The sequence below is a fragment of the Rousettus aegyptiacus genome, unplaced genomic scaffold, assembly GCF_014176215.1.
Source record: "Rousettus aegyptiacus isolate mRouAeg1 unplaced genomic scaffold, mRouAeg1.p scaffold_m13_p_4, whole genome shotgun sequence".
NCBI classification, from domain to species: Eukaryota; Metazoa; Chordata; class Mammalia; order Chiroptera; family Pteropodidae; genus Rousettus; species Rousettus aegyptiacus.
Genome location: NW_023416307.1, coordinates 46,184,714 through 46,199,406, shown reverse-complemented (window position 1 = coordinate 46,199,406; position 14,693 = coordinate 46,184,714). Strand labels below are relative to the sequence as shown.

General features: G+C 37.1%; 1 protein-coding gene across 1 annotated transcript in view; it reads right to left on the bottom strand.

The window, feature by feature from the left end:
* CCDC50 (coiled-coil domain containing 50) overlaps positions 1-166 on the bottom strand; it is a 66,062-nt gene extending 65,896 nt beyond the window's left edge. Inside the window, 1 exon segment of the mRNA XM_016136337.2 lies at positions 2-166. Coding sequence (XP_015991823.2) covers positions 2-166 — 165 coding nt within the window.
* Positions 167-14,693: the final 14,527 nt, after the last annotated feature.

Genomic DNA, 14,693 nt, shown 5'->3' with positions numbered 1-14,693 from the left:
GGAGGGGAGCGGCAGGTCTGTAACCGCAATTGCGAGTGGCTGGAGAGCGAAGATCAGCTCCCGCGGCCGCCTCCCTGCCGTCTCCTTTGTGTTGTGTGACGCGCCTGTGGCTGGGGCCCCGCTTTGCCCCCGCCCCCGGGCCCTGCCTCTCCCAACGGAGTGTCATGTCTTTAGGTGGGAGCTCGGTGTGTTGAAGGCCTCAGCGAAAGGCCACACGGGTCACCCAGAATATAATTGTTACTGTCAGCCGTGTAGTCAGCATTCTATGCTGTGGTTCTGTGGCCGAGATTTGCACAGGATGCTTCCTGTGTGCCTCTCCGACACTTTTTAGAGGAAAGATAATACATGAGCATAAAAAACTAGTACTCCGTACGGGACTAGAGAGTAGCTAGCTGAAAAAAATCTAGGCCAGTTTAGAGAAGAGAGTATTCACAACCAGCTGGGGAGACTGAGTCATTCATTCATCAAAAGTGCATGAATGTCTAGTCTGCTGAGTGATGTTAGGTACTGGGGGTGATAAAAATGTGTGTCAGACATCTCTTATGGCATGTCACGTTGGACTATAATTGTGACATTTTTATCTCCTGGAATAGGCGACATGCGTGGCCTGTCTCCATCTCCTGGCAACGGAATTATCCCTTCTTTGAGAAACTCGCCTCAGTTGTGGGTTCCTCTCCCTATTTTGCACAATCATAGAACTCCACCACCATCACTCTTCCTTCCTCCTCCATCCACACACTTTCCTCTAAAGATGGGTGTGTCTGTGCCCAAGCCAGGTCAGAATACTTCCCTGGGCTTATTACATACAGAGAGGCAGATAAATATTCTACTTCCTGTGGGGGAGGTTTGCCCTCATTAGTAGACCGTGAAGCCAAACTGAAGAAACGAAGGTAAGAAAAAGATGAAGAGGGTCGATTCTGATGTTAACCACAATAGCAAACTAGGGGGTCTTTGGAGCAGTGAGGTCCCTGCAGATCTTGGATTCTGGGGTCAACCCTCAGCATCCTTTCAATTTAAGCTAGTAATTTTAGTACCTTAAGTGACTAGTAAAATTTGATTTTCTGCCACTCACAGCTCAAAGAGTCCCAATGTGAGGGATCTCATGGTTTTATTTGCACTTAACATTGAAAAGATTGGCAGACCTTAGGCTAACAAAAATTTAGGAGAAGACTTTCTAAGCCAGAGGGTAGCAAACTATGGCCCACAGGCCACATCTGGCCCACTGGATTTGAATGACTGCTTTATATGTTTTTAAACAATTCTGTTTTAAGTAGTTATATAAATACAACATAATATTTTCAATTTTGCCTCTTAGGTCTCAAAGCCTAAAATATTTATTATTAGATTGTTTTCAGAAAAAGTTTGCCAACCACTGTACTAGCCAGAAAGAACACCCAATAGTTAAATGTGTGAATAGGAAAGAGGTAATATTAGAAAGGTAGTTTTATGGGGATTTTTAAGTTCCCTGCCTTTTAGTGACTTTTTTTTTTTTGAACTTCCTGTGGTCATAGAGAATATTTATAATAGCAATATTTTCTGTTTCCTTCCCCAAATCCATTGTCTCCACTTCTCTGTCATGCTCTGCCCTGGGAGACTGACATTTATGAATACATGACCAGGGCTTCCTTGCCTGTAGCTTCCTGTTGAGCTCCACCAGTGCAAAACACTGCCAGAAAATCACAAGAAGGTAGGAGAGAAATATCAAAATAGGTATTACACTCCCCTCCCCCTGATGCTAGGCCAAAATTTTGGCCTTACAGTGTCCCTCTGACTACAGTGCCCATCCAGAGACCTCTTTTTTTATGGCTCCAACTCTCTCTAATAATACCACTTCCTTCCAGTGCCCTTTCAGACCTAGGATGCTAATGGCTTCTCAGTCTTGCAGGTTCATTAACTACACCCATACCACTATAAACAGTCCCTTCATTGTTTTTTTTTTTTTTTTTTTTCAGTTAACCCATTCTGAGTATGGCTTCTGTCTCCTGCCTAGACTCTGACTGATATGTAAGACATGCCAAAGGGTCAGCACTTTGTTTTCCTTAAAACTCCACAATTTTTTATGACATCCATAATATCATAAGGTATATTTAATTATTCATATGACCTCTACTTCCTACTCTCTCATCCTTTTTCAAACCCATTCCAATCATACCTTTTAGCCCCACCAGTCCAAAAACGCTATTTTTATTAGTATTAACAATGACCTCCGTGTTGCCAAATCCAGAGGTCAGTTCTCAGCCCTCCCTCCCCTGATTGGCTAATCATCACTATGTAATAGATATGATCCTACCCACCTTCTTGAAACAATTTTTTTGATTTTTGTACTTTTGTACTTTTGCTTATCTCATTTATCTCCCAATATGTTTCTATACCACTGGCCACATTGTTGAAAAGTGACCTAAGCCAATGAAAGCTCATTTGGGGGGGTTCTTTTGTATAGTCATATCTGCTAAGTGTTAGAGATATTTATAGACTAGCAATTCCACCCAGAAATTGCTACCAGGTATAAAGAAAGTTAAGTCTGAAACCAAATTAATATATATAGAGAGAGAAATACACATTTATCAGCAAGTTGTACAAAAAGTCATAAAACCTTCTCTGAAAACGCGATAAAGTCCCAATTCCTTATCCTTTTATGAGCTCTGACTGTATGGCCCATAAAAGACTTGTGCACACACAGACATTTTGGAACCATGCCTTGGGCTGCACTGCAAAAAGTAAAGGCTGAAGGGCTCCCTTGGTTTTATATCCTATTCAAATAAGAGTGAGTTTTTTAAAAAATATTTCAACCAATCTTCATATTTCAAATACCCCCATTGTAAACCCATTTCTAGTATTCATTCATTATATAATACTATAAAAGTTCTTTTATTAATCTAAGATTTAAAAAAAATAGTTTAAGGTCTTAATATAATTCCCTTTAGAGCTTAGCCTTCTGGTAAAATTCTAGGTTATAACACCTGTATTTTGTATTCCTAGTTAGATAACTGACCAACCTTAGAATGTACACTAAAACTAAACACACAGACACACAGACAAACACACACACAGACACACAGACACACACACACACACACACACACACACACACACTCATTTAGGAGTTCCTCCCAATTTCCTACACCTGTAAGTGTTTCAGTATTTCAGACAGCACTTAAGTGTCAGACTTCCCCTTCCTAACTATTTGGATAATTCATTGAGTCTCTGCTTTAATTGCTACTGATTAGAGTAAATGATATTGCTAATATGGCACCATTTTGGCTAAAAAAAAAAAAAATTGACAATTTATATGTTTCAACTAAATATTCTGACAACTCCAAATTTATATTTTCAGCCCATACTCTCTTGAGTTCCATACTGGGTTATCCAACTGCCTTTTTATCATAGTCATTTAAATGTTTAATCGGCTGTTATGGACTAAATGTTTATGTCCCCAAAGATTTATATATTGATGTCTCCTGCCCCCCAATGTGATGGTGTTTCTAGGTGGGTTCTGTGGGAGTTGATTTTAATGAGGTCATGAGTATGGGGCTCCCATAATGGAATTAGCATCTTTGTGAAAAGAGGAAAAAAGACCAGAGCTCTTCTCTCTCTCTCTCTCTCTCTCTCTCCCTCCCTCCCTCCCTCTCTCTCTCTCTCTCTCTGCCATTTGAGAAAAAGTGGCCATCTGCAAGCCCAGAAGAGAGACTTCACCAGAAACCAAATCTGCAGAAGTCCTTGATTTGAACTACTCAGCCTCCAGAACTGTGAGAAATAAATATATGTTGCTTAACCACCCAATCCATGTTATTTTGTTGTAGCATCCCAAACCGACTGATATATTAGCATTTAAGCATAAATGATTAAAATTTATCTTTTCATTTCTTTAGTAACCTCTGTTCCTTCTGTGTACTTCATATCTTTAGAGAATACTTCCACTTACGCAGTGGTTAAAATCTAAAATGTTAGTAATCTATTCACTCTTTTCTGTCTTTTATACTCCACATCTATCTATTAGCAGATTCAGTCGACTCAAGCTTCAAATACAACTATAGTTTGACTGCCTCTCATTACCGAACTATTACCTGACTATTACTATATAGTATGAATTCTCATCTCTCACTTGGACTTTTAATAAAGCCTCCTTTCCAGATTTTTTATTTCTGTCTTTGTTCCTCCACATTAGCCAGAGAGACTTAAATTATAAAATATAAGTTAGAGCAAGCATGTCATTCCCTTGTATATAAACTTCTAGTGGTAAACTTTTATTCAGAATAAAATCCAAAATGCTTATCATAATTTACTAGAGTCATCCTCCACCACCTCGTATTTTTCCTCTCATTGTCTCACACACTGCCCTCCACTCACACTGACCTCCTTGATGTTCCTTGAATAAGCCATGCATATCTTTGTTTCCAGGCCTTTTCGCTTCATTGTTCCCTCTTCCTGGAAGGACCACCACCTTGCCCCACCCATTTCTAAATGACAGCCTAATGTGCTCCCCCAACTTATTTCAGGTACCTACTCCAGTGGCACCATCTCAGAGAGACCATCCCTGACCTTATCTAAAATAGTAATCCCATACCTATCAGTCCATTTCTTGTCCACTTTTTCATCTCTTGAGGTCAGTTATCACTGCAGCCATTATATTTTTTAATATTTATTTATTGCATCTGTTGAATCTACCAAGAAGACTGGAACTTTATGCAGATTACTCCCGGATCCTCAGCACATAAAATAATGTTGGTAGTAGCTGCTCACAAATATTAAATAAATTGTTGGATAAAGCACGTGATAAAGAATTATTAAAGAGATCATGGCTATGCTGATCAAACAATATTTTTTAAAAAGTAAGTTTTTAAGAAAATGTGTTTTTCATAAATGAGTTTTAAGAAAAGAATGTAGACCTAATCAACAGTAGACATTATGTAAAAGATTGAGAGAAACAATTAGCTTAAAAAGACAAAGAAATCTTGCTTTGCTAAAAGGAAACTTTAGTTATACCACCATGTCCTGAAAGCCTATTTTTTGTTGTTGTTTAAAGGCCATTTATTTATTACAGATAAATATATTTCTAGTGTGTAAAAGGAAGTAAGTAAATAAATAAATAATGACCACCACTGTCATTTGGGAGATTTTTCCATGTCTGCCATGAGCTTGCAGGCAAGCAACAATTAAGAAAGTCAGTATGTATGGACCAGGGTAAGGGAATCTCATCCAAGAGACTTGGCAAGGACCATGGTAGAATGTCAACAGCTTTCACATCCAGGGATATGAAGCATGCTAGCACAGGTACTGATTAGTGCAAGGAGCATAATATAAGGAAGGCCAAGAACTAACACAGAGCTAAAGCAAGATTCAGTAGTATGAGCTATAGTAAAAGATAACCTCTGGGCTGCAAACATCTTATACACTGGAGTGATTATGATAAATTCCACAGATTTATATACACTTCAAGAATTATCTGCAGACTGTATAAATTATAAATCTTTCATAAAACATATCTCTACCTTTAAGTGACCATGCATAGTGATTAATATATATACATATGTGTGTGTGTGTATATATATATATATATATATATATATATATATATATATATAAATTTATTGACAGGTATTACTAAGATCAGTGTAACATTTTATGATTATGTATTTTTTTAACCAAAGGTTACTAAAGTAAAAATATATATATATATATTACATATATATATTTTTATATATATATTACATATACATTTTTTTATATATATATATTACATATATATACAAGTAAAAGTAGATCTTCAGCCTGGAAAAGATTGGAATCCACTCTTATAGGACGAACTACACAGTCAGTTTTTCTGCAGGAGTCTTATAATTTAGGAAACTTTTTCTGCATGCGATTTTTCCCATGATGTCAAAAACTAGAAGGGCAAAGTTATAAATTCAAATTGAGAGAAGAGAATGAATCTGACATGCAAAGGGATAGGAGATGTGGTGAATAGTCAAAAAAAAAAAAAATATATCAGTGCACATAAATACCAAGATGACCCAGATGTTGGAATTAGCAGGCAAGGACATAAAGAGACTATTATAACAGTTATTATAAATTTTTTCAAAGATTTAAAATATCTGGTCATGATGAATAAACACCTGGGGATTCTCAGTAGAGAAGTAGAAACTATACAAAAGTCAGTGAACCCAAATAGAATTTCAGCAGGCAAAAACTGTAAAATAAATAACCTAAAAATTTCAGAAACAAAAAGTCTAATATCTGAAGTGAAAAACAAAATCATTGGATGGGCTTAATAGTAGATTAGAGATGGCAGAAAAAAGATTCTTCAAACTTGAGGACAGATCAATAGAGATCATTTAAACTGAAAAAAAAACAAAACGTTTTTTAAAAAGAGCTACAGGTATCAGGGGTATAATATCATGATGTTTAAAATACATGTACTTAAAGACCCAAGAGAGGAGAGAATCTCTCTCGCTCACACACACACACACACACACACACACACATACATGCTTGAGAAAATAATGGTTGGAAGTTTCCCATATTTTATTTCAAAACATCAACTTACAGGTTCAAGAAGCTCTGGGAACCTCAAGAAGGAGAAATATAAATGAAAGGAACCTCGGTCATTCTGTCAAAAGCTGACTACCATGGGTGAAAAGAGAATCTTCAAAGCACCCAAAGATAAATGGTACATTACATACAAGAGAACAATTATATAAATGATGACTGTCTTCTAATCAAAAACAATAAAGGTCAGAAAATAATAAAATTATAATTTTTAAGTGATAACAAATAACTTTCACATCAATATTCAATATGTAGCAAAACCCTCCTTCAAAAATAAAAAAATAAAGATATTTTCAGATAAATAAAATCTTATAAAATTTTATAATTTTCATACCAATACCATAATAATACAAGAAGTTCAATAGGAAAGGATAACAAATGGAATTTCAGATTTAAAGGAAAGGAGGAAGATCTAAATATAAGGATAAGTTTCAAAAGATTAGCTTCTTTTATCTTTTCTATTTCCCTAAAAGATAATTATAGTTTAAAGCAAAAAATATACATATATTGAAAGGTAGTGTTTATAAAGTAGAAGTAAAATTCATGACCACAAAATAGATAAATAAAATTAAATTGCTATAAAGAATGTGCAAGACCAGAGTAAGGAGGAGGGAACACGACCCAATTGCTTTTATGTGTCCAGCACAGCACTAAACACAAAACCTGACAGATACTATATGAAAAGAGCCATATAGACCAATATCCTTTATGGAGATAGATGCAGAAATCCTCAACAAAATATCAGCAAATCAAATCTAGAAGTGTACAAATGGAAGAACACATAAACGCCAATTTAGTTTACTTCCAGAAATGCAAAATTGGTTTAACATTAAAAAAAAAAAATCAGCCAATCTCGATCATCTCAACCGATGTTATCAGAAACAATTTTGACAAAGTGCAATGCCAATTCATAATATAACCAGCATTGCTGGTGTAGTGGTATCATGTAATATTCCCAGTTGATACTTAAAATAATTAAAGAAATAAAACAGCATACTGGAAATAGGAAGAAGCTTCCTCAATATAATGAAAGGTATCGATGAAAAACATACATCTTGGTGAAATATTGCACTGTTTTGTTCTAAGATTGGGAACAGTGAAAGAACGGAAACTATCCTTACATTTATTCAATATTTTGCTGTGCAACTTTCCACAGCACGGTAAATAGGAAAGAAAATAAAGTGCGTACAGACTGGAAATGAGGTAAACTTTATATATGATATGGTTGTCTAAATAGGAAACCCTGAGAAATCTGCAAAGCAACTATTAGAAATAATAAAGTTAGCAAAAGTGCAATACAAGTTCAATATACAAATGTCAGTTGTATTTCTATTTATGAGCAACAGTAGGGAATAAAATTTTTAATAATCTACTTACTACAGTATCAAAATACATGAAATTCTTAGGAATAAGTTTAACAAATATATGCAAGACTTCTAGTATGAAGATTGCAAAATGTTGCTCATAGAAATAGAAGATGATCTAAAGTGAATAATGATTCTGTGTTTATGGATTGGAAGAATTAATGCTTTTAAGAGGTCAGTTCTCTCAACATTGATCTATAGATGTGATGCAATTGTATCTAAAATTCCAACAGGGTTTCTTAGTAGGAATTGATTCTAATAGAGAAAGGCAAATGATTAGAATGGTGAAAACAGTTTTGAAAAAGAAGTTAGTGGACTTACACTACCTGTTTTTAAGTCTTATTATAAAATTACAGTAACCAAGACAGAGTAGTATTGGTATAAGAGAATAATTCAGTGGAACGGAATAGGGAATCTAGAAAGAAACATGCATATACATTTAACTAAAACTTATATACACTTAAAGATGCCAAGGTAATTCAATGGGAAAAGGATAGTCTTTTCAAAAACTGAAGAAACTGGAGCTCATACCTTACCACTGTGTGTGTGAACTGTTACAACCATCTTAGAAAACTACTTGACAGTTATTAATGTTACATATACACTTACCCCATGATCCTTCACTTTCTGTAAAAAATGTGGCCTACAAAGAAAATACCACCTTGATTTTTGTCGTCTTTCTGCTCATTTTCTTTCCCTCTTTACTCTAACTGCCTTCACACCTCCTAACAAAGTGTAAGAATGTAGTGATTGTTACAAGTTCTATTTTCTAATGGCTTCAGGCAAACATAATTGATGCAAAGATTTGCACTTAAAGGCCAATCCTCAGCGTAAGATTTTGGTATTAGATCACTCATTTTCTGAAGTCAAAGCAACTCCCTCCACTGTTATTGTAAAGTGGAATCACAATACTTTCTGGCCTGTAAGAGAATCACAATTATTAAAGCTTTCACCTTTGGTTAAGTAGAATGAAGTATAGGTGGAAAGAAGGGCATTTTGAGGTCAAGTGGCTGTTACACTTAATCAATACAGAGCCATTTGTAATTACAAAATTGTAAGAATGGCAAAAAAGTACAGATTGATGGGTCTCCTAAAACAAAGGAAAGAAATGGGTTCCTGAGGCCCGGAGTGAGAATATTTGCAAGTTTGAATCTCCTAACCGCCCCCCCCCCCATCTTACAGGGCCAGCGGAATCACTCCTTTTGACTTGCCAGAGGAAAACAGCCTAATCTAAAGACCATGTAATAACCTCACTCAAAGCAGATGACTTATAAAGTGACCTTTGCTGTCCTCAGGATCCACATCTACCATTCCTCATTGCCCCCAGACTGATACCCAGAATCAGGCTTTAGTACAACCTAAGAAGGAAAGCACAAGCTTAAGAATTTGATGACATGGTTTCTTGAAGGCTGTCAATGGCGATGGCAGCACGGGTGAAGTACAAAGTTAATGTGCAGAAAAACTAGAGTGGCAATCAGGAAAGCTTACAACCACAGAACTATGGCGATAGCTAATGCATCATGGTTTTCCTGGGAATAAGAGAGGTGGACAGTTGTAATATGCATGGGGCTGACGGAGAAGGGGGAGAGGGAGTGAGTTGTGCTCAACATCAAATGCCACAGTGGAAAATCACAGGCTTCTTAGTTTCCATATAAAGTCTGCTCGCAGATCTAGATCCTACTGATTGAAAGGAAGACTGCAGGCTTACCCAATAAATTTCCTCCAGCCTTCCCCATAGGGACTTGCAGCCACTTGACAAGATAACTCAATCTGGGTGATTTTGAAAAGACTGTTAGATACACGATCTGAACTGACCGACTGATATCAGAGTACCTGAAACGCCATCTTAAACCCCTGATGAGGAGAGATCTTATAAAAGATAGGCGTGAAATAGAGTTTTGATCCAAGTTCGTCTCTCAGTGGTCCCACTATGTCTATATACTAACACTGTGTTTATTTCCATAGTCAACAAATGTATAGTCAAAATGAATACTTAGCAATTGACAGAACCTTACATTGATTGTCTGACCTCTGCAAAAGAGCCAACTGGAGGTACCGATTAGAAGCTTCTGCAGCTGCACACCTCCACCCCAAAGACAGTAAATAAGAATACACAATATCACTTTCCAAAGGAATTGAAAAGATTTGAGCCACCATCAAACATTTACTTTATGCAGCAAAGTTAGTTACCAGCATCTGTCTGACCTCTATGAAAACCAGCTGGATCATGGGAGATGATAGAAGACTAATGTAACCTTCACAAGATTATAACCCCAATCATTGATGTTCTTTCTACCGGATGTCAAGAACTGTGACGGATCTAAGATTTACTCCACTTGCCAGCTAATAAGTTAGCCTGTCACAGTTTCATGGGTGCTGGTAGAAAACTCAAGATTCCCAAGGTAAAGACAAAAATAGTTTATTACTTACAGGAATGGCCGTAGACAGAGCATCAATATTTGTACCAGTTCCCAAGCAAGATATCTCTCAAGATAAAGCATAGATGGCCAGGCGATTCTTTCACCTGGGGTGTGCTGCAGGAGAGGAACCTCAAGTTTAGGGATACATAATCTGTTATAATGGGCAGTAAGCCTGCTTGACCTTTGCCTTGATGGGGGATGTGTTATACTGGACTGTAGATAAACCTGCCATTTTCTCTGAAGGGAGGTACTTTATCTTCCAAAGATACTTGCTAAATAAACATCCTTTAAAAGATAGTCTGGAATAAAGAAAGTTAGTGCCTCTTCTCACAAGACAAGCTGAAATGTGGGATACCTATTGAAAGTTCACCCTTAGTAGCAGATGTCTTATATTTATTAAAGTATATTGACCCAGCCTCTGACATTTGGTATGCTATTATCAAACTAATGATCCCTTGAGCATGAAGGATCAAATACAGTTTGCTTTTACATGGCTATGCTAACTGGCCTACTCTCTTTTGTAACATAGTCCTCAGGTATCTTGGCCATGATGATCATTCTCACATTCTGCAGAATATCCTGGCAGTCTACTCTATAGATGATATCATTCTGAATGGCCTGATAAGCAAGAGGTTACATATAACCTCAATATTCTAGTAAGACGTGTATATACCAGAAAGTGGAAATAAACCCCACAAAGATTTAGGGGTAATGTTTTTAGGTTTTGGTGATCTGGGACATACTGAATCATTTCCTCCAAAGCAATGATTATCAACCAGATAGATTTTGCCCCAAGAGATATTTGGTAATGTCTGGAAAAAGTTTTGGTTTTCGAAAATTGTGGAGAGAGGGTAGGATCAAGTGGTCAGTAGACCAGGAGTAGAGGCTGGGATAATAACTAAACATCCTACAATGCACAGAAAAGCTCCCTCACAACAAAGGATTATCGAACCCCAAATCTCAATAATGTCAAACTTTAGGTGGCTTTAAAGTGATACATATGCTTTTGCCCTTTGCAACTCCTACATGAATTTTGGAGGTAACATTTACAGCAACTGATAATACTACTGTGACCCTTTAATTGAATGACTTGGAAGCTGCCATGTGACCATGTACAAGAGAGTGTGCTATAGTAAGTCCATGTTACAGTGCAAACTGCCTTACCACTTGGCTCATATTATTGTGGTTCAGCCTTACTTTCATCCTTGACCCTAGCATTTGCCTTGCTTCTAAGCCACAGAGGTTTTAGCAGTAATTCTTGCCATTCTCTTGGTGATAAAGACCCCACCAATTCTGCTTGTCCTACCAATACAAATGAAAAAGCCCCTACATAATGTACTGATTGAGAAGGTGAGACCATGACAATGGCTTATAGGTAGGATAAAGATGAGGAGGTTGTAGCTTTCCCTACTAAATGTCTTGGAGGTAGGAGGTGAATAATATAGCCTGAAAGTACAGGAGAGCTAGCACTCCATGGTATAGACCAAGAAGATGCAAGACATGAGATGGAGGCAACGGAGAAGCCCTTGCCCTTTTAATTGGGGCAGACTGTTTTGAGATGCAATGATCCTTTGAAGTCAATTTAGATTTATCCTGCAGGACTCAGAAGTTGAACATGTTTTCATATGAAACTGTAGCCAGTACAGAAACACATCCCTCTGTATTTAGTTTCCCTTTTTCCATGCCTTACTTTTCTTTTTCGTCTTGTGCTCCTCTATACTATAAGGAATGCAGAACTATACCTCTAACCCTCTTAGAATTTTGGCTGGGGCTGAAAATTAAATTAACATAGAGTAACAGAAGCAAAGGGTAAGCATTTATTTAAGTTTTACGTGATAGATAACTCTCATTAGTAAATGAAGACCGCAAGAAATAGTTAGATTTAAATGCTTATATATACTAAATAAGACAAAAAGTAGTAAATTGTGAAAATATGACAAAGCAGAGGGACCTGGGCCAGGGTAGTTAACTGGATAGAGAAATGACTAGAAAGATAAGTGTTTAACAAGGTTTATTTTTCTAGATTTCTCTCAGTGATAAAGATATTATTTTTCCTCTCAGTGTAGGGAGGACATCCTCCATGTGGGAGTTTGATCTTCTGCTTGCAGGAAGAAAAAGGGGAGGTCAGAGAACCCTTCTCACACCTGTTTTTCAAGTGTCTCTAGCTGAAAACAATCCTTACATCGAAGTGGCATATTTTGAGGTGGCATCTTCTGCCACACTTCAGTTCCCTATGATAAAGCATTAGCATTTAATTTTGCCTTGAGTTTTCTTAGCTAAAAGGACTAGGGTAAAACGCAGTATAGTAGACTGTGGAGGGCACATGGAAACATGTACAGCAAGGAGACTGTAGGGGCAGGTGGAGGCTAGATCATAGAGAGACTTCAATGTTAAACTAAGGATTCAATGTAAGTTCCAGTTTTAAAAATCTGTTTTTGTTTTCACATAGTGTGGTAGGAACAGAATTCTGCACCAATAAAGTGATTCAGTACCTGTCCAGAACTCATTAGTTGATTAAACTGGGGAGTGAAAAATTCTGATTCTCTCTCTTCGTGTAATTTCTATGACTGTTTCATTTAGTTTAATTAGATGGGTGGCACTCTCGTTCCTGTCAGTTGCCCATCTCTCATGTGCTGGGGAAGAAAGATCTTCCAGAGGTGAACCAAAGCTTTTTCAGGGAATTACTTAATGGGAAACCTGCAGCACTCTCAAGCATAACTTCCTTTCCCTAGCAGAGGAGACTATCAGTGCTCAAGCAGCTTAACCACCAAACAGGTCTTCTGTACTATTATCAATACCTCTATAGTGCTTTAGGCAATGAAACTAACATGGAATCTGGTTGCTATTATATGTTTTGGGATGAAATAAGAATAGAGATAAACTAATAAAATACAGGACAAGTAGATTATTGGCAAATTGTAAAACATGCTAGGGTTCAATCACTATGCTTAATTTATAGGCGAAATTGGTGAGTAGGTTGAATATTTCTCTGAACTTGTGCTTTTCAATTTTTAAAGCAGTATAGTCTTTCTTTATCTTATAGGGTAACTGAGGGAAAAGATAAAAGATGTAAATGCATTTTATGTTTGGTGAGTTTCTGTAGAATGGAGTTTTGCAGTTTTAAAGAAAGTGTGAGGACTATATTACATTGGGTTAAGGTGTCATAATTTGCTTTCTGCAGGAGAACACTTGGAGACAAGGATTTAAATGTCGGTGGTTTATTTGGGAGGACATACCAGAAGAGATTGATGGGGAGAGGAGAAATAAGCCTGGAAAAGGAAGAAAGCCAATTGAGTCTGTTATCAAGAAGTTACTGTTGCGGGCAACAGGAGCATAATCCAGTAGGGAACTTCGAGTGACAATGAAGAACACATTTCAGAGTTCTCTCGATCATGGTCAAGGAAGCCAGACTATTTATTTTTCAAATCCCTGTCTTTCATTCCATGAAGTCTATTTCAGGGAGCTCTGCTAGGTTTCCTTTTAAATCCATTATCCGAATCTTTCTCCTGTGACACATCCTTCCCCAGTGAAGAATCTAATATCAAGCTGGACCCAAACCAGTGTGCCTCATCCTATTCTGTGTTTGGCTGTAGAGAAAAATATAACCACCAATGGCTTAGGGGTGGGTCTAGACCATGTATATAATACTCCATGAACAACTTATTGCGCTGTCAGCCTGAAATGTCAGGAAGAACACTGGCTAAGGAGGAAAAAGATAAAGAGATTAGGACTCACTAAATGGTCATGGCATTCATAAACGGTGCATCACAGATTGAATTTGGGCATTCTGAATACTATTGATGGACACTTTTCATTATGAAACACAGCTTCTTGAATGAATTTATCCCTCATATTACACAGTTCATTTATGGTCCCATGGTTGGAAATAAATCTTTACCAATAAATTAATTGCGAGAGTTTTCAAAAGGGAATGGGAATGTGTTTCTATATGTTACCGTACAAATTCTTGTCTTAATTTCTCTTTTCCCAGAGGAAATATCTGTTCAAGGGATGTAAGGAGTGCCTGATGGAGATGTCTCATACCAAAGCTACCTGTGGAGCTGAATCCCAGTAGCCAACAAAATGGATTGTTTCTACAACAGGGACTTTTTCTCATAACCCATACCTCTTAGCAAAGCTCCCAGTAGTGCCGATAAATTTGAATTCATCCTGTTATAGTAGTTAATGGACTTAGGAACAGCTCTGCTGAAAAGTCATACCCAGGCAGGAGTTACAAATTATACAAATCAGGATAAAAGCTTCATAAATATTGACTCAGCCTAATGGTTTCTGTCAGAGGGGGGGAAAAAAATCTCATTATCATAATGGCATCTTCTCCCTAAAGCACTGCTCTTTGGACTGA